Source organism: Helicoverpa armigera, chromosome 9 (assembly GCF_030705265.1).
Source record: "Helicoverpa armigera isolate CAAS_96S chromosome 9, ASM3070526v1, whole genome shotgun sequence".
Classification (NCBI taxonomy): domain Eukaryota; kingdom Metazoa; phylum Arthropoda; class Insecta; order Lepidoptera; family Noctuidae; genus Helicoverpa; species Helicoverpa armigera.
In genome coordinates this window covers 12,778,000-12,803,886 of record NC_087128.1, presented here as the reverse complement: position 1 = coordinate 12,803,886, position 25,887 = coordinate 12,778,000, and the positions used below count along the sequence as shown (strand labels likewise).

The 25,887-nt window shown below is 37.3% G+C and overlaps 1 protein-coding gene and 1 long non-coding RNA gene across 2 annotated transcripts in view; one reads left to right on the top strand and one right to left on the bottom strand.

The window, feature by feature from the left end:
• Positions 1–18,131, top strand: part of LOC110379454 (somatostatin receptor type 2) — a 130,146-nt gene extending 112,015 nt beyond the window's left edge. The window contains exons 4-6 of the mRNA XM_064036165.1: positions 305–341; positions 15,223–15,275; positions 16,413–18,131. Coding sequence (XP_063892235.1) covers positions 16,454–17,701 — 1,248 coding nt within the window. The 5' untranslated portion in view covers positions 305–341; positions 15,223–15,275; positions 16,413–16,453 and the 3' untranslated portion in view covers positions 17,702–18,131. The remainder of the gene's footprint in view (positions 1–304; positions 342–15,222; positions 15,276–16,412) is intronic.
• On the bottom strand, positions 2,945–3,804 carry LOC135117316 (uncharacterized). Its single transcript, XR_010276800.1, has 2 exons — positions 3,320–3,804; positions 2,945–3,146 (listed from the first exon to the last, which is right to left on the bottom strand). It is a non-coding gene; the product is annotated as an uncharacterized LOC135117316 (long non-coding RNA).
• Positions 18,132–25,887: the final 7,756 nt, after the last annotated feature.

Genomic DNA, 25,887 nt, shown 5'->3' with positions numbered 1-25,887 from the left:
CGATTTCATATTATAATGTGAATGATCGAAACATGAATATATAACAAAATAGGATAAAGAAAAAGAAAAGATTTTTCTTCTATCGTATTTTGGGCAAACGCTAACTCGATAAGGTACTCCGTGTGGCCACAGATTCAATGTTCTGATCAAATCCAACTGTCGAAGTTCTACTCAATAGCGCTTAGTATTCACCGCAGAAACTGTATTAATACAATCAAAATGCTCATCTAAGTGTTTTTTGAACAATATTTACTTAATAGTTATGCTTCTACAATAAAACTTATACTGTATTCTTTTGTTTCAGATTTCACCGTAATGACTTCAAAGAGGATGATAGCTAGGTCAGTACCTAACAACATTACCTTATAACTAAAAAAAAACTATTTTATTGGTCTTTAAACTAAACCTTTAGATTTTTATTATGGTTTACATGAAGAACAACGTTAACACTTGTCAGAACTAAAGTATCAAATGTGAAGGTTTCTGTGCAAAACACTAAATCCTTAAGTATATTGTGAGGCTATTATCGTCAGTTAATGGGGAGCATGCATCATGAGTCGAGGACGTTTACGGCCTAATAAGTTACTCGTATATTAATTGTAATGCCTCCTAACGGTAGCATTAACCTGCCACAACGAAGTGCCCCTAAATCTTGCGCTTTCCTCTAAGCTTCAAGGGTATTAAAAATTGCTCAAATTGGTTTGTTCTGATGAACTTAAGACGAACTAATTAGACCTAGGTCAACTCGGTCTACCGGTGCCAGCAACAAACTAGTTTACAAAGCAATTTGCTCGAAAATCAGGCCAATTCTCTCCCAAGCTTTAAATAGAAATCCTTTAATAATTCAAAATCATCTGTTTTTACTCGAATGTATTGAATTCCTGCCTCTCGATATTCTGAAATTGGTACGAGACGAAGCGACGTAGAATGGAACAAAAAATACGAAAATCTTTGCACGTGAAATTACATTTTAAATTCAATAAGAGACTACCGAACACTGTCGAGCCGACAGCTTTTTATATCAGTTTGTATTTTGGATGTATAATTGAAAAGAAAACAGCGCCTTGTACTACGGGAGGTACTATTTATTGTGTTTGGCTGCGTGGGTGAAATCGTACCTTTCGGTAATTGCTCTGTAAACAAACGTAATTATTTATTTTTATGAATTGACGTCATGACTGTTACGACACCTAACTTGAACACGATGAATTTTACAAACATCCGCCTACGTCACTTGACATTTAGAAATATATAAAAGATTCACAGAGAGAGCGTGAAAAAGTAATAAAACAAGCAAAGAGCATTAGACACACACAAGCTTTCATTCACTCACGTAGGTTAAAATAACGCACGATGCCTAAACCCGATTGGGAGCCTGGACTGATATTTTTCCGCAAAAAATAAAAATCACGCGAATTCTAAAAATGGAACAATTTTCGTGATTTTTACCAAATATTCGTCTACAGTTTTTAGGGATAACGAGCTCAGGAATGAGATATGAACAGTCCTTAGGGACCCGCCAGTGATCACGTACATCGTTTATAAGTTAAATGTTGCTAGGGCACTCTAGACTTCGCCAGACGGTTTTCGGAATCCACAATTTACTCGCCACATTTCTCTCAGCTTTAACAACTTACTTCGAAGTATAGTTTGGGAAATTACAGAAAATAATAAAGCTAATGGTAGGCTCTATTCTATATAGTTATGTTTTTGAAAATATTCTGGCATATATGAATGTTTTCATTTCAAATTATATTTACTGTATAAGCCCTGTCTTAAGCATAGGAGAAACAGATTAGCAATCAATATAAATGCTGTTATTTTTTTAAGTAAAAGTAGGAAGAAATTATACCATCAAAATGGTCACAAAGTTTTCTCTTCTTAAAGCCTCATCAGTTTCCCGCAACCCCCATGGGACGCCACGCTCATACCAGGAGCGCATGACACATGAGAGCTTAACGTAAGTGACTATAAGTCAGTGTATACGGCGGGCTGATAGAAATGTCGCCTGTGGCCTGATGTATGGCGGTGAACCCATGGTTTATGGAGTCTTGGCATGGTTGATACAGTGTTGGTCTTGAAATACTGCTGCTGGGTATTCCGCTTGTATGTATACTTCAATCATATTTTTTAATTTATACATACATATATTGGTACTAGCTTCTGCCAGCGGTTTTACCCGCATCCCGTGGGAACTACTTCCCGTACCGGGATAAAAAGTAGCCTATAGCCTTCCTCGATAAATGGGCTATCTAACACTGAAAGAAATTTTCAAATCGGACCAGTAGTTCCTGAGATTAGCGCGTTCAAACAAACTCTTCCCCTCTTATTATAAAAACTTCCGCAAGTAGTGGTTTAAACCCGACTGAAGACGTCTTGGTTTGTTACGGTACTTACGATAGTCTTCACATCCTTATTACAAAACGTAGACTAAGAGAAGACTGTTTAGTACTTCGATTTGTCTATGGTTCAAATAATATCCACAGATTATAAGCAACAAATATTTAAATCATTCTTTGAATCGTTCCGAATTCTATGCGCCGTTCCTTTTTACATTATTTTGTTAAGTCTATTTTGATGAAAAATAATTAACTATGATAATAAAAAAAATATCTCTGCAGTTGAAAATATTACTTTTTATTATTTAAAGGTAATTTTATATTTCTAGTATCTTTTAACAATATACATGATCCAATTATTCTCTTTTAAACAACTATCGAGTTTGCGCGTATAACGGAACGTCAGCGCGATGCGCGTATCCGAGTTATGTTTTGTTTTTAGGTTAGAAATAATTTGGATTATTTTCATCCCGATTTAAATGATTAAATAAGACGTTATGCATCTAATTAGAACCTCTTCAAAATTAAGTGCACAATAACTTACACACAGTATATCGCGTGCATTAAATTACCAAAAGAAAATGAAACATTTGAAACAACATAAAAGTAGAAAATTATATTTTATTCCGATGTCTATTTATATAGTCAAATGCACTGATACATGTTGGACACTGTTCTTCATCACACAATCTTGTTCCCTTTCTCATCTAGGCATTTTTGTACATTTTAGCAAGCTTCCAGTCTTTTACAAACATTGCATATTACTGGCAGAGATACGGCGTGCAAAACGCCAAAATAGTCTTGAATCTGTAAATAAACAGTAGACTGTATGATAATCTGATATATTTTCGTAGTTTCATCAAAATCTATGTGGTAGTTAGTGCGTGGAACATAAACAAACATCCATAATAAAAACTTTGACTCTTATACAATTAATTAGGATGTTTTGGCAACCTACTTGCACTGTAAAGGCTACTTACTTTATGGCGAGCCCAGTTGAGCATCATAGGATCATCCTGGATTATCATCATGCATTCAATTGACTATTATTTCGAAAAACGTAATTCGATATTTATATCGAAAATTGTCGTCAGGTAATTTGAAGAGATTTTGTCGATGACGCATTCTGTTGGGTCCCCGGACACTCTCAATAGTATTCTAACACATCCAAGTATTCCAAATCACACATATTTATATCCACTTTCGTTTTTTTCATCACAAAACAAATAACCTCAAAAGTAAATAATGTCGGAATTTGACGTTTGTCGACTAAGTACTGTAGTTAAACTAGGGGGCTCGATGGTTTATCTTTTGTACTACAGATAGTAATAGGACTTGCGATAAACTGCGTTTTGTAATAACGTTTTTTCAAGGTCGTACTTAAAGGTGGATTAAAGGTAGTACAAAAGCCGATACTTATTTGATACCGCGTTTTATAATAAGAGGGTTCAGCTTTATAATATTAGTATAGATTTGTAGTTTGGGTATATAAATAAAACGACCACAACAAAACAATAAAAAAGTTCCCTAGGTCCCCCTCTTTCTATATTTACTCCTTTGCTTCCCCTTTAGGTATAACTAATATTCTTAATATGTGTATTTAAAACTACATTTCCACTTTGTTCTTTCATAACTCGGTGAGTAATACCAAATAATCATCAGTTCCCAACTATGTAGTTGGTTTGACCAAACTGCGCAGATCCCCATTATGTCCCAATGGAGCGCGACCGCCCACCTTATCTCGGACTGACTCGTAAACATTTGTAGCGGAACGACATTATTTTTATATTCCTTTTGATAGTTGTTTTGTGCCACAAACTGATACGATCAATTAAATGGTAAACAAATATCAGGACTGAATGGAAACGGGATGACCGTCTAGGAACTCTGGTATTGTTACATTTCGTATTATAAATAACTTATTATGCTCAATTTATGTCTTTTATTAATAGGAGTCCGCAATTTTTGTTGCTGATAGTTTATGCTTAACCACTGATTTACAAATGGTTCTAGGGCCGTATCTCTCAGAATACCTTATAATAACAATGATTTCTTAGATAGATTTGTTTACATTGTTACACTACAAACGTTTGTGGAATCGCACAGACTGGAACATTGTTTGCATACATTTCAATTTGCCTCAATGTGGATGATGATGGCTGGTAGACTTTGAATAGGAAATAATATTTGTATTTCAACAAAATGCCGTAATTCATCGTTGTTGTCTGCGTATTTAGGTTCTGATTTGTTTCTCAAAATTTTCTATCACCTTCTGTTAAAGCTCTTCAAACTCAAACCAAAGGTAAGTACTTTTATTTCAAAACTCTAATCGTAAACCGTACAAGATGATATCCATATTATAGAACCCGAAATACGAACTACCCTCCAGGGAGTCCAGAAAACTCTTCTTACCGATAATCGAGGCCATACTATCGAATATGTATTTAATATTAATACGAGAAGTCGCGTCAACCTTGATTTCAGAATGCTGAAGAAATAATGTTTTCATATTATAAAATATGCTGACATCAGATATTGATAGTCAAATCACGCTTCTGAAGTTATTGATAAGTTAAGTAAAGGTAGCATTTTTCATTTTTTTTTTTTTATATGAATGTATTGATTTACCTATGAGAGATTAATGATGCTCTGAAATGGTTTTTCAGTCCTACAATGTAGAATAATAATGGGTAGAATTTTCCAACACGACAGATAATATTGACAGTTGGAAACATAATGATCTATATCCAATAAGCCATTAAGTTAAATTATTTCCTCATATTGAGCACAATATAGGCACTAACTTGATTTACTGCTTACTTATAAAAAGCTCAATAAATCACAAAATGGACAACCGAATAGATGAATTCCACAGCCAAAACAAACGAACCCCAGCTTCACTTCCGAGCCAAAAGTAATCTTGACGAAGCAAACTACAGTTGCACACAGGGCGGCAAGTCCTCTACAAACACACATTACACTGGCAGCCACTACAAAGGGAACAGTTGAAACAAAAAGAACTACAGCACACAAAGAGGCCGGATGACGTTGGATCATGTGCGTTTCGGTGACAAATACACGGCTTTGTAACTACTTGAGGTTTTATAAAGGCTTTTTATTAGGCTGCTTCATTAATATTGTGGCTATAAATAAATTATTATTCGGCATAAAAGTAGATGGTGTTAGATTATGAAAACATAGACGATTTTAATATTTAATAATAGTATTTGTCACATCGACTAATTCACTTGCACCTCACTAATTTTGTGATGGCAACACCGTAGGATTGTACGGATTTTTCCTTCTTCTTGTTCCGGCTACCGACGTTGAAGGTTGTCTCTCGTAAAATCTGAGCTTGGTGTAAACCGATAATAAACAGTTTGCGAGTCCATTTTGGGTTTCTTTTAACAGTCAGAAGTGACAAAGTTTATCCACGTGCCTGATGCTGCAGTCTCCTGGACCCTGGATTTAAAAGGTCAGACTTTGAAGCATTATCTTGTTACTATTCGGATATCTCAAGAACAAAGGCGCGCGAACGTGCGAAGTGTTAATTACTGTACTAGTGTCGAGAGTTGGACATTATCAAGTGGAGATTGTATTAGCTGCTATTTCTTCGAACTACCCACATATAAGCTACGTAAAGTGATTTGGAATAGTTGGTGTTTCGAAAATTAAGATATTTAAATCATTATTCTGCTTACGTTTTATAGTAATTTGAACAATATAGATAGAAGTTTATTTGTTTTTTTATGTAAATTGCTACGTTTATTGTCTGGTGATTGTTGGTTTTTTTATTTGTTACAAATTGATGTGCATGTTTAAATTGTTGTGATCCTTTATTTGTTTGGTTGTATATTTTGTTGTGCTTTGAATCATTTACACATTGCATTACTAGTGAGTACAATGGGAAGGCCTGGCCGAAAGCGGCGCGATTCAGTCGAAGGTAGTAGTTACTCGAATTCAGATTCTACGTTTAGTGATACTGACGACAATGAACGTCGGTCACGTCGCAAGCGGAGACGGAGACGTAGGCGTGACGATAAGCATTCTCGTAACCGTAAAACTCACGGTAGAAAACACGCGCACTCTGAACGTTGTGAGCATAGGTCCCCTAGCAAAAACGTTAATCGGGAATTAACCCAAACTCCGCCGTTAATGTCTCAGAATGTAATAAATAAGTCAAATACCCCTGCCGCTATAAGTTATCAACCTGAAATTAGTTTATTGAACAACAACCGCGAACAAAACTGTATGAATACTCCAAGTAGTAATTCTGCACCTGTACCTCCAAATTTCTGGGCACAAAACAACTTTCCGGTCTCGTTTAGTGTTGTTCCAGAATTTGACCCTAGTGACAATAGTCAGACAATTGAAAACTGGATAAACAAGGTTAATGAGTGTGCGCAAATTTACTCGTGGAATGACCGTCAAATTTGCCACTATGCTCTACCCAAGTTAACCGGTTTAGCCAAAAAATGGTATCAAGGTTTGCCCTCAGTCTTATATAGCTGGGATGAATGGATTAAAAAATTGAAATTAGCTTTTCCATCAAATGAAAACTACGGTGACCTTCTAACAAACATGTTAAAGTTTAGGTGTAGGTTTGGGCAGTCTTTAGAACATTATTACTATGACAAAATTGCTCTTATAAATAAATGTGATATAGCTGGTAAAAAGGCTGTCGGTTGCCTTATACATGGTATCGATGATAAATTTGTACGAATGGGAGCGGGAGCTTGTATGTTTAGTGAACCAGAACAGGTCCTCAACTATTTGCGCACGGTATCACAGCACGAAAATAACACACCACCCAACCACAATCGTAACCGAGCTGCTACACATTCAAGACAGCTTAATAAGATTACACATGAACAAACTAGATTGTATAACAATACAGATCAAATTAGATGTTTCAATTGCAATGAATTAGGACATATAAGTTTAAAATGTAACAAACCAATTAGGAAATGCAACATTTGTTTTAAATTAGGTCATGATAGTAAGGATTGTCGAAAGAAAAATGGTAATATTAATGATGAAGCAAATAAAAATATTAGTTCGACGGAACAAACTAAGAGTGTTATGTGTATAACCAATAGTCTCAGCAATAATGCTAAATACTATAAAGAAGTCAAGGTAGGAGATACTGTGCTGCACGGATACGTAGATTTAGGGAGTAAATGTACTCTTATACGGTATTCTGATGCTAAATTGATAAATGATTGTTGGACGACCGATAATTTACCAGTTTTACAGGGGTTTGGTAACTCCTCAGTGAAGCCAATTGGTAAATTAGTAGCCAATGTACAAATAGGTCCGGTTCAGGCAGAGACAAAGGTGCTAGTTGTAGATGATAAGTATTTAAGCATGTCAATTTTAGTTGGTCAATCTTTTACCGAGAAACCTAATGTGATACTATTGAAGACAACTGAAGAATTAGTTTTTATACAAACTCCAGATCTGAGTTATATTGATTTTAAAATAAAAGTATACTCCGATAGTGATAATGTTATTAAACACAAAACTATTATGCCTATTGATGTCAATACGAATAATAATTACTCAGGAGGAATATTTTTTCAACACAATCTTCGAATCTTACCTAACAATGAATATGTTGTGTTGCCGGGGCTCTTCCAATTCGAAGCAGGCAAAGGTTATTTAATGTTAGTCAATTTGTCAGGTAATGATTTAGAAATTGCCAAAGGAACTTTATTAGCTCGCGGTCAGCAATATAGTGAAATTAACACGGAATATATAGGTTTCACTACAGAAACCAAACAGTACGAGCCTTTACCTTTAGCCGAGGTAAAAATTTGTGCGATGGTGACTGGAGAACAGAAACAAAAGTTATTAAATCTATTAGAGAAGTATAGAGATTGTTTTGCGATGAATTTGTCAGAGTTAGGTAAAACAAATTTGACTGAAATGGATATTACCTTAACTGATAATAGGCCTGTCGTATACAACCCTTATAGGGTTTCCCAAAGTGAACGTGAACACCTCAATAAAATCGTAGAAGAATTACTGTCCAATGGTATTATACGCGAAAGTACTTCTGATTATTCAAGCCCTGTTATTCTGGTTAGTAAGAAAAATGGTGATAAACGTCTGTGTATTGACTATAGATCGCTAAATAGAAAGACACTCAAAGATAAATACCCATTGCCTCGTATTGAGGACCAGTTAGATAGGTTAGGAGGTAATAAATTCTTCTCAAGCCTTGATTTAACCTCAGGGTATTATCAAGTGCCTTTGTGTGAAAAAAGCAAGCGCTTCACGGCATTTGCGACGCCAGATGGTCTATTTGAGTTTGAAAGGATGCCATTTGGATTGGCTAATGCACCTAGCGTTTTTCAGCGTACTATTAATTCCATGCTGAAAGGTAAACAAGATTTGGCGTTAGCATACATGGATGACCTTTTAGTAATGTCTCAGACAATAGAAGAGGGTTTAGACAAGTTAGAAAAGGTATTCCAATTGTTAAGATCAGCACAACTCAGATTAAATTTGAAAAAGTGTGATTTCTTTCAGACTCGTATAAATTATTTGGGTTATGAGATAGGTGCGGATGGTATTCGCCCAGGACTAGCTAAAATTCAGGCAGTAATTGATTTTCCTACACCGAAGAATGTTCACGAGGTACGACAATTTGTGGGCCTCACCAGCTATTTTAGACGTTTCATTCAAAACTTTTCCGTAATAGCTAGACCTCTGACAAGCCTTACGAAAAAGAATGCCGTGTGGTGTTTTGATGAACCACAGCTAAACGCTTTTAATGAATTAAAAACCAGATTGACCACTAGGCCAGTTTTAGCATTATATGACCCTCGAGCAGAATTAGAAATCCACACGGATGCGAGTAAACTTGGTATAGGATCGATCCTGATGCAAAGAGTCAATTCAGAGCCTTTTCATCCCATTTCATATTACAGTCGTCAAACTACAACGGACGAAAGCAAATTGCACTCATATGAGCTTGAAACTCTGGCCGTAGTTTGTGCGTTGAATAGATTCCGAGTGTATGTTTTGGGAAAACAATTTAAGGTTGTCACGGATTGTGCCGCTGTACGCAGCACAATGATAAAAAAGGACTTAATACCTAGAGTAGCACGTTGGTACTTAACGATGCAGGATTACGACTTTGTTGTGGAGCATAGGGATGGGGCTAGGATGAGTCATGTCGATGCACTGTCACGCAACCCAAATATATCAGAATCAAAGGATGACGTCGAAGTTGTTGAAGTTTTGGCTGTAGACGAGGACGGGTGGCTAGCCACAGTTCAGGGACAGGACTCAGAAGTACAGAGAATAATTAACATCTTAAATGATCCCGATACAAAAGACGTAATCGAGATTCATAAAAATTATACCATAAAAAATGGACGTTTGTATAGAATAGTGATCGATAAAGATAACGAAGTTAAATTAAAATGGGTGGTTCCGAAATCAGTGAGATGGCAAGTAGTTCGTATGAATCATGACGATGTCGGTCACTTTGGTTTTGAGAAAACTTACAATAGGGTTAGCCAAATTTATTGGTTTAAGAAAATGCGACGGTTTATAAAAAAGTATTGCAACTCTTGTCTAAGCTGCGCCCATAATAAGATTCCGGCTGGGGCTAAAGAAGGAGAGCTTCATCCTATACTTAAAGTTAGCAAACCATTTGATACGCTTCATACAGACCATTGCGGCCCCTTTCCCTTGAGTAAGAAGAAAAATTGTCATATTTTAGTAATAATTGACGCCTTTACCAAATTTATATACATAAAACCAGTTAAAAGTGTCAAGAGCAGTACAACTATTCAGGTGTTCTCCGAATATTTCTCGTTGTTTGGAGTACCACGTCGTATAATATCCGATCGTGGTACAAGTTTCACCAACAAAGAATTTTCAGATTTCATTAACGACAGAGGTGTCAAGCATATTTTGAACGCTGTCGCTTCACCCAGGGCAAATGGCCAAGTAGAGAGGTATAATCGAACTATAGTCGAAGCCATAACATCTACTAACCATGGCAAACCTGAAAATGAATGGGATTTGTGCGTACCACAAATTCAATGGTCCCTGAATAATACCGTCAACAAATCTACTGGCCGTAGTCCCTCTGAAATGTTATTTGGTATCCAAACAACAGGCGTCTCAGATGCCTTCATGAACCCAGTAGTCTCGGAATCCTATTCTCCTTTAGACCGTGATGTGATTAGGTCCGATGCAGAGTCCCGAATTCAAATTAGTCAACAAGAACAGAAAAAGCGCTTTGATAGGGCTCATAAGAAACCAAGTCAATATAAATTAGGAGATCTAGTTAGAGTCGAGAAGGATATTCGTACAGACCCGGGACAAAGTCGTAAGTTGCTACCGAAGTGTGTAGGACCGTTTCGAATTTCAAAAGTCATCGGTAATGATCGTTATGAGATAGAAGACACCCCTATAACCCGAAAGGAAGGCTGTAAACCGTATAGGTCTATCTTTGCTGTCGATAGGTTACATCCCTGGCTAGTTTATGATCATGATGCAATGTCAAGTGATTCAGAGTAGATGCAGATAATGTGTGGTGCGTTGTTATAGGTCAATTTAGATGATAGAAAATGATATAGAACCGTTTATTAAGTGTTTCATGTAATAAGTAAGCGGTCAGAATTAATTCAAGTGACATATATTGTATTAAATCTTTCAATTGATCATGAATTTATACTATATTTATACTATACTATACTTATAATACTTATACTATGAATGAATTGTAAAATTTACAAACATAATATTGAACATAGATGTGAAGTGATTAAGTGATTTAGATGGTTAGTTTAAAAAGAGAATTATATTAGTTGTTGATTAATTATGTATGAGATACATTGCAAAGAGTAAACATATTATCACATTGAATATAATAAGAAGGAAATATCGATAAACCATACATAAATTGTATAAGAGACATATATTCGATTATTTATTTATTTCGATATATGCGATTCCTTGAGTGAAGTTATAAGAGTGAGTCGATTTGGGTGAGAGTGCCCATACTCGACATTAGCTATAAGAGTGAGTCGATTTGGGTGAGAGTGCCCATAGTCGACATTAGCTATAAGAGTGAGTCGATTTGGGTGAGAGTGCCCATAGTCGACATTAGTTATAAGAGTGAGTCGATTTGGGTGAGAGTGCCCATACTCGACATTAGCTATAAGAGTGAGTCGATTTGGGTGAGAGTGCCCATAGTCGACATTAGCTATAAGAGTGAGTCGATTTGGGTGAGAGTGCCCATAGTCGACATTAGTTATAAGAGTGAGTCGATTTGGGTGAGAGTGCCCATACTCGACATTAGTTATAAGAGTGAGTCGATTTGGGTGAGAGTGCCCATAGTCGACATTAGTTATAAGAGTGAGTCGATTTGGGTGAGAGTGCCCATACTCGACATTAGTTATAAGAGTGAGTCGATTTGGGTGAGAGTGCCCATACTCGACATTAGCTATAAGAGTGAGTCGATTTGGGTGAGAGTGCCCATACTCGACATTAGCTATAAGAGTGAGTCGATTTGGGTGAGAGTGCCCATAGTCGATATTAGTTATAAGAGTGAGTCGATTTGGGTGAGAGTGCCCATAGTCGACATTAGTTATAAGAGTGAGTCGATTTGGGTGAGAGTGCCCATTCTCGACATTAGCTATAAGAGTGAGTCGATTTGGGTGAGAGTGCCCATAACCAATGTTAATTTTAACGTTAATTCTCTGTACATTTTGCTCTCTCTTTTATTTTTATTTTTTTCGATTTGTTAAACGCGAGGCCGCGTTTGACGTCAGGATTAGCCGAATGTTAGATTATGAAAACATAGACGATTTTAATATTTAATAATAGTATTTGTCACATCGACTAATTCACTTGCACCTCACTAATTTTGTGATGGCAACACCGTAGGATTGTACGGATTTTTCCTTCTTCTTGTTCCGGCTACCGACGTTGAAGGTTGTCTCTCGTAAAATCTGAGCTTGGTGTAAACCGATAATAAACAGTTTGCGAGTCCATTTTGGGTTTCTTTTAACAATGGCAATAAGCGATAATTTGTGGGAGTGTTCAAAGATTTAAATATGCACTTAGTCATATATCCCTCACTCATTTATTGCTGATTTAACAAGAGAACTGACTCGATGATTATTTAGGTAATACTTCAATGCATAAAGATCTCCTCCGCCTCTGGGTTCAGCTAATTTGCCCTTGAATAGCCATAAGCAATAAGCAATAACAGTAATAACTTTATCTGAACTGAAATGGGGGTTATTTCAAATTCATGGAAAACAAAATCTGTTTCACTGGAAACTTGTACGTTTGTGTACTATAAGAGAAAACTTCTAGTCGTTATTCTCATTCCAGCACAAAAACAAGGCATTCCAGTAGATTCCGTGTTCCCACGATACAATCTATAGATCTTAAATAAGATTGATAGTGAAAGCGAATTTGCGCACAAATCACGTTTATTGCGGCTCGGCTGCGTGCTCACGCGCATACATACACATTGTACATCTATAAATAGGTATATGTATTATGTCTATCATCTCGTTGTTTAGTGGGAATTCGTTTTATAGTAATGGTATATAATTATCTGTTATCTATTTATTTGGGTGTATGTATGACTCATTAATGTTATGTTCTAGGCCATATACCCTTCGAGTATATTACCTACTTACACACTACACTGACGAGATCTTTTTGTCTTATTTTCTTAAAGATTTTTCTATATTTGATTTCTTGTATGGCTAAAAGATATTTTTATCATTGTTTAGTAAACAAATCAGCAATCAACATTCAATTTGTTAAAATAAATTATGCATTTCTGATGCATTCGAGTAGCAGCTGTATCGTTTAGATCAAAATATTGCTCTTTACTAGCCAGGCGATGATAGCGAGTAGGAAACACTTGTATGGTGCAAATGATAGCGGTTTGGCACCGACGCATGCGCCTGCGCCCGCAATGATAGCGATGACAAGTGCAACACGCTACTGACGGGAAAATACACAAATCGTGTAATTGTAATGTTTATGCTAAGGATGCTGGAATAATAGATGGATTTGTCCTTGGCTCAAATGTTAGTTACAGCCGGTTCTAATCCTAGATGTTTTGTTTTCGAACTTGATTTTATTGGTATATATTGATTGTTGAATAATACCTATAGGTATTGAAATGCAAGAAAGTAGGTATTAAAATTGAAACGAATAAAACGCAAGGACTTATATTTGTTCGAATCGATAAAAAATCGAAAATTTTCCATAATTGTGTATTTTAGATATATGTATTTGCTTATTTTTATTATAATACGCAAGTAATTTTGGAATACCCGTCTACATCCATAGTTGATAGAATTAAAAGGATCCTTTTAGACTCTCTTTATTTTACCTAACTCAAGTACCTCTTAAGTAATTTCTCTGATGGCGACGAAGTATATCAGAATGTTCCATTTTTATATATTTTTCATTGACCCATTTTTGACAGTTATTATCAAAATGCTTGGGCGTCAGTATCGCTGTCTTTTATCTTTTGTATGGCGAGATAACAAAGCTTTTTAATGTCTTTGTCGCGAATGCTGACGATACTTCTTTTGAGGGTTTAAACACAAAGTGTTCAGAATAAAATATAAATCTTTGTACAGTTTCGCAGTTCTATTGTTAGATTTTAAGGATTTATTTAAGACCTAGGGATCACAAAAAATTACACTATCAGCAAAATATTTTCAAAGATGTAATAATCTGCCTACTTAATTTTTCGCACATCATTTTACACATTTAAATAATAGTTCAAAGCTCTATTTTCCATGCGTTAGCATTTTCTCTGAACATGAAATAATCCTCTAACAAATTCACCGCAAAGTAAATAAATCATTCATAAAAGTACGTTTTCAAGTCACGTTTCGCGCCGCAAGGCTCACGCAGCAGTCACGCTGTCGCCACGCAGCCTAGATCTGAACTAGATATTTTCCCCGCATTAATCATATTTGAGTAAACACATGCGTTTGACAGATTGCCGCCGACTCCAGGCTGCCGCTGAAGGGAAACCGGCAGGAATATTCTCGGAACTCACTGTTATGTATTCAACTTAGACATTTTAAATGCAGAAGGTTAATATTATATTCTTAAAAATGATCCGTTCTCCTTAGAGCAGTATTGATTGCCATAGTGCCAAATAACCATTTCAAGCCATTTAAATGCCAAGTCAACTTTTGACTGCAATGCGAACTGTGGGAATTAAAATATTATGAGTCGTATAGTCGGTGACAGCGTAAGCCTGACACATGAGCTGAGTGAGTTGTTATGAAATTAGCCGAATTCAGAAAATAACTTATAATTATTACTGTTTCTTTGTAAAAGTGGTATTATTGCGCGTTTAGTTTCGGTGCATATTGTAGACGCTTCAAAGCGATGTTATGACTACGATATTTATGGACTTTTAACACATCATTATTCTGGCGAGATGTTTTCATTACAGACAAAACATCGCTCTGTAATGAGTTTTACGTTACAGATTTTTCTGGACTACGCGTATTTTTAGAATGCATGAAATACAAAAATATTTTCATAAAAACAAATGAAAAACGTGCAAAAACTGTACGTAGGTACAGTTTTTTTCAATACATGAAAAAAAGAAAAATATATGAAAATACGAGTAAAGTTTTTGGTATTTCAATAGCTATTTTCACTGATTGAACAAACCGTTCCATGTGAAAAATAAAATTGTTTTCATGTAGAAACGAATTTTCTGTTTTAACTCAAAATGGTAGAGCGTTGTCGTTTCCCGAAATATAAAAATGTTTCAAACGAGAGAAATAAATTGTTGATAAAATTGAAACTTGAAATAAATATTAGTATTGTACTAACAGTTACGTTATCATTGTTACAGATGTACTGCGGTGCCGCGACAGCTCAACAAATAATTATTTGCTGACACAAAATGTAAGTTTACAAACCAAAGACAGCCGTTACCTATTAGTTCTTACAGTCAACTGTTTCTTGAAAACTAAGCTACTCTTTAGTTAGTTACAGCCTATTTATCGTCCCACTGCTGGGCACAGGCCTCCTCTCACACGGAGAAGGATTGAGCATTAATCTACTCTCACTAAGAGTAGCATTAAGCTACTCTTTACAATAACTTAAAAACTGGACAATTCCAACTTAACCATCATCAAAATAATGTAGTCTTGAATGTCGAAACCGAGAAAATACTCGTCCAATAGTGTCCCAAGTCGATATTGCCAATATCAAAAAATATGACACACTCCATATTTTATTCGACACCCTTCCAAAGAATTTTGATACAACTTTTGTGAGGCATGAAGCGGAACTAACATACATAAATAAAAATACCCAAACTATATAATAAGATAGATATATCGAAATAATATTAGTTCAATATCCGTCGGTGACGTAGGTCCGTCCCACGCGCATTCTATCATCTTTTCCCATTACAAATACATTTCAGTAGCATGTTATAATGAAATCGCGTCAATCATAACCGACCGTGCTTCACCCGCCAGGCCCGACAATACCCGCATTACGTGAAATCATATTGTCGATAAACATCGATAAATCACGTCACTTTTAAAGTAATGAAAAATAGCTGCGACATTCGTGTGAACTTTCATATTGAATTCACGATGAACATCGACATTGCTCATGCAAAAACAATCGCATTTTATTCAAATTGCTTTTGATATCTGCTGTAATTTGTACCTATTGTAAAAAACATTTTACAATTTGAAATACGTTTTGGTGGCAATTGACGAAATATATTTGGTTCAATGCAGATATTTCTACATTATGAGAACTATTCACTAAACAAATTAAATTACATATGTTCGAAAAACTTTGTGACATTTTACTAGTTTTGTTTACTTTGTCACAAAGTGTATGAACAAATAAAATTAACAATTTTTTTGTATCACGGATTTCCCCATTTTATGTATCACATGACGCCTGTAACCTGAGCATTCAACAGACTCCATTGATAACATTAATGTCTGACCGGGCATTCGTCAGTCATCAGTCGCGTGCACTCGTCTGTAGAACTGAGCAGTGGTTGTGTTGTTGCAGGTAAATACCTTTCACCGGAGCCTTCTACTGTATCCGTCACGATGGAGCTGGAAGACGTGGAGATGTACCACGAAGGCAACTTCTCGTACGACGAGAACGGCACGTACAACGGAACGTTCGAGAACTGCCCCAACATCAACCTGCCGGTGGTGTACGTGGTGACGCAGGTGCTGTACGCCATCGTGTGCGTGGTGGGGCTGCTCGGCAACACGCTCGTCATCTACGTGGTGCTGCGCTACTCCAAGATGCAGACCGTCACCAACATGTACATCGTGAACCTCGCCATCGCAGACGAGTGCTTCCTCATCGGCATACCCTTCCTCATCACCACCATGTCGCTGCGGTCCTGGCCCTTCGGACGCTTCATGTGCAAGGCCTACATGATATCCACCGGCATCAACCAGTTCACCAGCTCCATATTCCTGTGCATCATGAGTGCGGACCGGTACATAGCGGTGTGTCACCCGATAGCAGCGCCGCGCCTGCGCACGCCGTTTGTGTCGCGCGTCGTGTCGGCGGCGGCGTGGACGGCGTCTGCGCTGGTGATGACGCCCATATTCATGTACACCACGTTGATACCCACCGACAACGGACTGTCGTGCAACATCGTGTGGCCGGAGCGCGAGTTCAACAAGGGACAGACGTCATTCACACTGTACTCGTTCGCGCTCGGCTTCGCCGCGCCCCTCACTCTCATCTTCGTGTTCTACTGTCTCGTTATTCAAAAGTTAAAGACTGTCGGCCCCAAGAACAAGTCCAAGGAAAAGAAGCGATCTCACAGGAAAGTGACCAAATTAGTTCTGACTGTGATTGCTGTATACGTGTTGTGTTGGCTGCCGTACTGGGCGTTCCAAGTAGCGCTCATCTACTCTCCGCCGAACGAGTGCGCCAACCGCATCACTATCACAGTGTTCCTGGTAGCCGCGTGCTTCAGCTACAGTAACTCAGCCATGAATCCGATCCTCTATGCCTTCCTCTCGGACAATTTCAAGAAGAGTTTCCTGAAGGCGTGCACGTGCGCCGCCGGCAAGGACGTGAACGCGACGCTGCACGTGGAGAACAGCGTGATCCCGCGCAAGCGCGGCGGCGGCGCGGCGCGCGCGCAGCTGCGGGCGGCGGAGTCGCGCGGGGTGTCGGCGGGCGGCGGCGCGGGCGGCTCGCGCTCGGAGGCGTCCACGGCGCTCACATCCAAGTCGGCGGCGGGCAGCGAGGCGCTGGCGCTGGAGGCGCGGCCGGCCACGCTGGCGCCGCTGATAGCGCCCAACGGGCTGTCGCACACGCGGCTCTGAGTGCGGGCCTCTCGCCGGCGCGAGCCCTCCAGCGCGCTGCTGGAGGAGGACACGCTGATCGTGTCCATCGACTAGGCTAGCGGACTGTGCGAGGCGCGCCGGCCGCAGAGACGCGAGCCCTGTCTCTCGGCCGCCGAGCCGCCTCGACGCCTCTTCTAATGGTTCAACTTTCAATATTTCGTGTCAAGTGTGAAGTGTGGATCGATTTGTGATGAAATTGTTCTGTTTCTGTATAAAGTCAAAATTGTATGGAGTCGATTCGGCCTAGGGTTGTAACGATGAATTTACTAAAATGTAATTTTTTATCGCATAGCGAATGTAAGGTTACCTGTTTGTATACTGCGTAATTAAGATGTAAAAAATGTACATATCGTGTAAATATTCGTAAATTGTCATAATGTCACAGTTGTAATAAAATTACGTTCGTGTACTTATGTTATATTATTTTTCTCCATTCTCAACTTCTAACCTCAAATAAAAAGTGGTACGAATATATTTTGCTAGTGAATATTATTCGACTAGGACTGCCTACTTGGGATGTAGATAGAGTCATTGACTAGGCTGTTGTAAAGTTTAACAGTCTCTTTATAGCGCAGTTACGAACTACCTCGTTCGGCAGTATAGCCTGAATATAGATAGAACACAAATAAACGACAGGCCATTTAGGTTAGTTACCCAAACCAAGGCTGGTAGGAACAAGGTGGCTCAATCATCTAAATTTATATAGATGCAGAAGATCAATTCTATTCGTAAGTATTTATACGAATAACACCGATATTATGATATCAATACATTCACACAAGGTAGGTATATGCTACATCACCTGAGAAAACAATGCCCTAGCTATGAGTCAGGCGCGAGCAGATCTGTTGATGGAAGTCGGCGCAGGCGTCTCACGATGATGTATCCGCAGCTTCTCCGTGGGAACATTAACAAATGACTGTTGACCAGCTCCGCACTCTTAACGCTCACATAAATCAGATGTTTATAAAACTAACACGTACAAAAATATACGTTATTATTTCTGGCACGAGAGTTCACGCCCACCGCGCGAACTTCGCCAAAACATACAACAGCGCGAGAATAACGCTTTCCGACTGACTTACCCAATGTATTGTGTGGGAACCCTTGTCACTAAATTAGGGACAGTAATTCCACTCCGAAACTGTTCCCGCTGCGAGTGTAGCACTGTAATACAATTTCACACAGAACTAGATAATAATGTGTCGGTCCAATTCCAAGTTTTGTGTTTTATAAGTAGTTTTCACGGAATAGGAACTTGTATTATTGCGTGGGTGTACACTACATTGTACTTCCACGAGTTTCACAAGTATTTAAACTATGAATTAACTGCCTCTAGGACACTCGAAAATACTTAGCTTTACCTAGCAAACTTGCTCCTAAGAAGATATTTAAGGACTGCTGAAGTTTAACTTGAATTCAAAAACATGATTCTGCTTAGCTTAATAGTAATAATGAAGATGTGAGTCTTCTGCGCCTTTTTGTGTCGTATGTCATCCTTCCGGGTTACGACCTCATTTCGCCACCAAAGACTATCCGGAATGCTGTTTTTGTAAATGATACTCTTATTTTTTCAAACTCTTAAAGCTCTTTTTTAAGTTAATTGGTCTGGAAAAATAATGACATTATATTTTTAAAGAATCTATATGATTTGGCATTGTGTTTTTACGACCGGCCGCCTGCCTGACGTCAACCCTCTTTGGGAATGAATGTATGAATGTAGATGGATGGAGAGGAAGAGGAAGACCTAAGAAAAGATGGATGGATTGCCTGAAAGATGATATGAATAGGAAGGGAGTGAGTGTCAGTATGACGAGTGACAGGGGAAAATGGAAGAAAATGACATATTGCGCCGACCCCAAGTAATATTTGGGAACAGGGCAGGAGAAAGAAAGAAAGATTTTTAAAGAATCTGTGTATGCAAGACTTGATACAAACTTGGCAGATTTACTAACTAACATACCTATGTATTAATTTGGGAAGTCAAAACAAAATAGAATAAACAAATGGCAAAAGTTTGAACTTCTCATTCTTGTCTTGACGATGATTTTTCTTTCATAGCCCATTAAAACAGAAGTTAAAATAATCACAGAGTTAATTGAAGGCAAGTTTATTAGCTTGTTTAACGGCAGATCATTAGTATTCATAAACCGGCCGCGAAGGAAGAGTTTTTAAACTTGTGTAAAGTGGCTGCAAGGAGGAAGATGTTTAGTTTATGAATTCTTTATACTTGAGCTAGCGGACCAGGGTTCTTCCTCATAATTTCCTAAATATACTCCGACTTTATTATCAGAATGAACAGATCCTGCCAAAAATATAGGTACAACCAAAGCTTTTCGTATTGTACTAATAAATGTTTCCGACGAATACGCTAGACAGGCTTACTTATACAAATAAGAATAACTCCGACTATACGAGTAAATAACTCGATAATGTGATGAGCTTAGCAATCGGTTCACAAATGAGGATTGTCGTTACAAGGAAGGTTATAACGATTATGAATATTTCCCCTAATAATATGTTATTGTGTCTAGCCATAATATCGTTCATAATGTTTCTAGTATTTTCTTCTGCCACAAATTACATTCAAATAGCTATTATAGTACGCGCCAAATAAGCGTGCAATAAAGTTTGTTCACCTCCTTCTACTAATGTATCCCAATATTTCAAAACGATACGAAAAAAATGTATGGGCAGTGTCGCTAACACGATCAATACAAGTGTATCGTGGTAAGAGGCGTCCTTGTCGCAAAGGATTACAAACCTTTGGTCAAAATTATGATCAGTCGTTCTTAGTTCAAATATGGGCAGACAAGCGCATTCCAAATTCGGAATGACGGAAGGACATTGTTACAAAATGGCAGACAGGTGATGCGCCCCTGACGGCAGGGCGGTTGAATGACCCTTATTGCAAGTTTATTTGGCGCGTACTATAGACAATATAGGTAGTATCGACAAATAGAACAACCACTATTTATATACTACCAAATACAGACACTACGAACCCTTTGATAAATCATATTCGCAAAAAGGTTTTAATTACCCCCTTCATCCCCTACACAGAACCGACAAACACCCAAACAACAGTTCTATATCACGGAGGGATCGTCCATAAACTACGTCATACGACATATGTACCACGTGTCGGACTGTCGGCGTGTCGGCCTGCAGCTCCCATCGGAATCCACTTACATTCCACTCGTTAGGGCGCACTCCAGCACTCCAGCTATTACATAAATCTTCGACCACGCCATAAATAATAGGGCACAGAATTTGTGGCCCTATGCTAATGTACAGGGTGCACGGAGGCCGACAGAATATTTGATTTTGGAACTCAAAAGTTTTATTGTAATGGCGTACGGACTTTCGATTTCATAACCATTTTGTCCTAAATGGAAAAAAATACGCCTCTAACCAACTTGTATAGTCAATTAAGGACGCTGATTTAGAGAGTATAATTCGTAGAAGAAGTCACTTCTTTTTGGTAGTTGGGACAAAAGAAAGGCCATCAAAGATAAGGGTTCCTAGTGTCAATTACGGAAGTTCTAATACCAGCAATTGTCTAGAACAGGTTGATTTTATAGCACAATGTCACATTGTTACAGTCACGTTACAGCCTAATATTAAAGATATTCTTGCCATAGTTTGATACACAATCACCCATTACGCTTGTTCGGGACTAAAACACACCATGTATAAGCAAAGTGATACTTATCTTTTATGTTAATAACAATCCCACCAAAAACATTAAATGTAAAAAAAAGCCAATCCTCTACGCAATTCCTCCACCGTAAAAAGTTTTGAGATCGCATAGAAGCCAAGTTCTGTTCAACTTTATTTGTAATAAATAAATCAATATTTTGTGACTATGTCAATAGTTTTGTTCACATTACAATAATATTGACTTGGCCATGAGCACAATAAACTACAAATATAATACAGCATATCTTGGAGAGGTGAAAGTCAAACATGAAGTTTAATATCGCAGAATTAAATACTTTTAATTTATTCAATTGCTACTAAATGACCGACATCGCGACAGTCAGTATCATCCAACATCAATGAACTGCATGTGCTATGGCGCATGTTTAGTCTATGGTGATCTCAAATTCCAATCAGTCCATAATCAGTCCAATCGTAAAATTATGTCCATATAGAATTTATCAATTCAATGGTATTTACACATTATTTCAAGGAGCGACTTTTAACTTGTGCTCATGGCCAAGACAAGTGAACAAAACTATTGACATAGTCACAAAATATTGATTTATTTATTACAAATAAAGTTGAACAGAACTTGGCTTCTATGCGATCTCAAAACTTTTTACGGTGGAGGAATTGCGTAGAGGATTGGCTTTTTTTTACATTTAATGTTTTTGGTGGGATCTAATTTATTTTTTGTAGGTCTCTTTCTTCTCTAAGTATATAACAAACTAAATATGTAGACCTAAAGTAGCACGTAAACAACATTTTTTTTAAAAGAAACTAAACAATTTCGAAATTGTCGATTTTTTTAATCGAATATCTTTTAGAATAAAAGAGATTTATTTCAGAGGTAGATGGCGCTATCACATGAAATTATTTTTTATTTTTTTAAGTCCTACTTATACTAAGCTATGTAACGAAACCAGGACAACGTCATCTATCGAGCGAGCATGCAGTATTTATCGCACTGCATTAATATGAAAGATTTTATCATTATTCATTTCATTTTAACCTAGCTTTTTTATTCATACGTATGTATATTTAATCTATACTAATATTATAAAGAGGAAAACTTTGTTTGTTTGTTTGGTTGTAATGAATAGGCTCAAAAACTACTGGACCGTTTTTAAAAATTCTTTCACCATTCGAAAGCTACATTATCCACGAGTAACATAGGCTATATTTTATCCCGGTACGGGCAGTAGTTACCACGGGATGCGGGTGAAACCGCATGAAAACGGCTAGTACATAATAACAATACACCACACTACGTAACAATAAAACAAATAGTAACATTTTGTACATAAATAAATTTGTTACCTATTTTTTTATTAAGTTTTAAGGTTTTTATAATTTTCCCTTTATATGTAGCTAATAACCTATCTTGGTGCCAAATTTGAAGGTTCTAAATTTGCTAGAAGTACCTTAGACTTTTGATGATCGGTCAGTGAGTGAGTCAGTGACAAAATGGTGTAACTTTGATCGCTCATAACTCGTAAACTATTTATTCAAATGTCTTGTAATTTTGAGACTGAGCTTGTTCTAATACTTACTCTTGGTCGTCGAAAACTTAAACTCCTAGCTTTGTTCATATGGAAGATACAGAGGGCTGAAATAGCCGCGAAACGCTTCGAGAAAAGATGGTACGGCCGTGCCCGCTTTGCTCGAGTCTTGGCTGGGGCACTGCCGTGCCCTCAGATATAGGACCGCCTGTATACTCGCATAGTTTTGCTAAATAGAACCCATAAAAGCCCTTTCCTTTGCATGATAAAGAAAATAAATGTACCTAGATTTTATCAAAAGGTTTTATAAGTATGCAGTAAATATATAGTTTGCATATCTTCTCAGATAAAAGTAATAAAATGTGATGGAAGCAAAAGTGTATTAAAATCTGAAAAGCAAATATTTTCTAAATTAAAAAGCCCCTTTGAGAGTTCTCGGGTAAGAAATCTCTTTCAAGTTTATTACTGTGAAGTTTCATGCTACTGATATTTTGATAGTCTATGTTATGGTACTCTACGACATAAATCGCTATAAAGAACGCCGTGGACTCGCAGCTATCATATCGGAAAAACTGAAATACCCCATCAATATGTTGGAATGGAGTTAGCGGGACCATACGTTTTATGTTTTGTGGGACATGTCCTACTTTTGAACAGATCTGAATCATAACGAGCATTCTATGTTATGGGGATATTGAATGCCCAATTTTAGCAATCAAATGGTTGCGGAGCATCTTTGGAAAAAAGTTTATAGTTTATGATCAATTCTCTAAATCAGTGGTTCTTAACCGGTGGTCCGCGGACCACTGGTGGTCCCTGGAGGCATTCCAAGTGGTCCGCGAAGCTTAGCTTCGCGAAGTTGCTATACGTTATCTAACTTAATTTTTATCGACTTATAATTGCGAGCGGGGGTTTTCGCATGGACGTACATCGGGTGTGTCATACCTAGTCCCCCCATTCATGAAAATGTATGTTTGGGCTACGTAATATTTGTTATTTTATTGCCATTTTACGTAATATTTGGTCGAAGACCGATAAATATTTCGCGCTCGTTTCGCTCGCATATTCAGAAAGTATATGCCCTTATTTTGGCATTTGTCAACAAACAAAAAGTTAAGTACGTTTGGGCTACATTTTGCGTAATATTCGGTTTAAGTCCGATAAAATTTCGCGCTCGCTTCGCTCGCGTATTCAGAAACTATATTATGGCCCTTATTTTTGCATTTGTCAACAAACAAAACGTTAAGTACGTTTGGGCTAAATTTTACGTAATATTTGGTTTAAGTCCGAAAAAAATTTCGCGCTCGCTTCGCTCGCGCATTTGGAAACTACATAGACAAGTTTTTCTTTATTATTTGCTTACCTACACAACTGCCGACATGCGTTTGGCTTTGAGTAGAACTCACCCAAAAATTCAGTTTTTTTTTTAAATAAATAATAAAGAAATTAGTGCTAATTTAGGTAAACTGATGAGGTGGTCCCCGGCAAGACAAAATTTAGTTAAAGTGGTCCCTCATGTCAAAAAGGTTAAGAACCACTGCTCTAAATTATCAGCACTGAGAATACTAAAATTGATAAAGAAACTTAATCTATCATCGACTGAAGCTTAGAAAAAAACTATTCTTCCTTGAGTAGGCGAAAAGAAACATAGAGACAGTAAAAGCCCAAAACTTTCCGAAGGCCGATATAACATATCCATCATAATACTTTGAAAACTAACATTGAAGTGGCGATCCCACATGACTGGTGGGGCACCCTACAGACGACGCGACAAAAAGTGGTGATCAATCACCGCGCGACAAGCGGCGGCGGCCCGGACGACTCGTCGATAACGCTCAATGAATATGCAAAATTGCGAAATTGTCGCTTCGCACTCCGACTAACTGACATGTTACATGATTTGCGAAGTCGGGGGAAAGAACTTCTATTTATGTCTTCGAGTTAAGTGTTTGAAGATGTTTGCTGTTCCTATTAAAGGTCAAGAAAATATTTGAGAATATCGTAAGTATATTTTATGTGTAAAGTAACACTTACTTGTATAATGTACGTAAGTATACATACATACATGTTTAGTAGTTTTGGAAGTGTGACTAGTGTACCACTAGTCCGACTGAATAATACTTGGGCTTGGAAAGGGGACAAGAAACGAAAACTTCATAGTAGGTAGGAATATTGTTTGTATACCTGTAGCTTACCCATCTCCAAGAGGGTGATGTTTTGGGTTCTTACACAAATAGCAACATAGGTGATCCAGTAAACAAGATTTACACATGTACTGACAAGATTACAATTCGTCAGATAGATAAATCTATTCAGTGGCTACTTTAACGCGCTGTATGATGGATAAATTGGCGATAAATAAAAACATCAATAGCTCACAATAATGGCCGCCAAATATGTAAATGTCTAAACATTTGCTTGAGAACTATCTTCTGTTTGTTACGATTATAATATTAATAGAACACTCAGGTATAATAACTTTAAATATGGGAATATGCCTTATCAATATTTTAAATCTATTTTCTCTATTAGTATGAAACAAAATACATGAGTTACAACGTAATTTAGTATTTTTGTTATATTGTACAGTACACCTTTGGTTAATATTATTTTACCTTTAACACGGCTTATTTGAGCAAGCTAAACCAATACTCGACACTTCTGAGAAAAACAAACATAATACGTCATAGTTAGATATTAGGTACAATGTTACAGCCATTATATAAATTATTATACTGCCTGAAATAACGTATTTATTTCGAACATAACACAACTTCACATGATCAAATAACGTAAAATAACAAACATGAAACCAATACGACTTCATGACTATAAATAAATAAATGAAACTTTTCTGGGAACACAAATGTGTAAAATAAGCTAGGTTAAGAAAACTTTTGTGAGAATAAACTACACATTAGAATACAAGTAGTAACATAGGCTTTAACCGGGTACGGG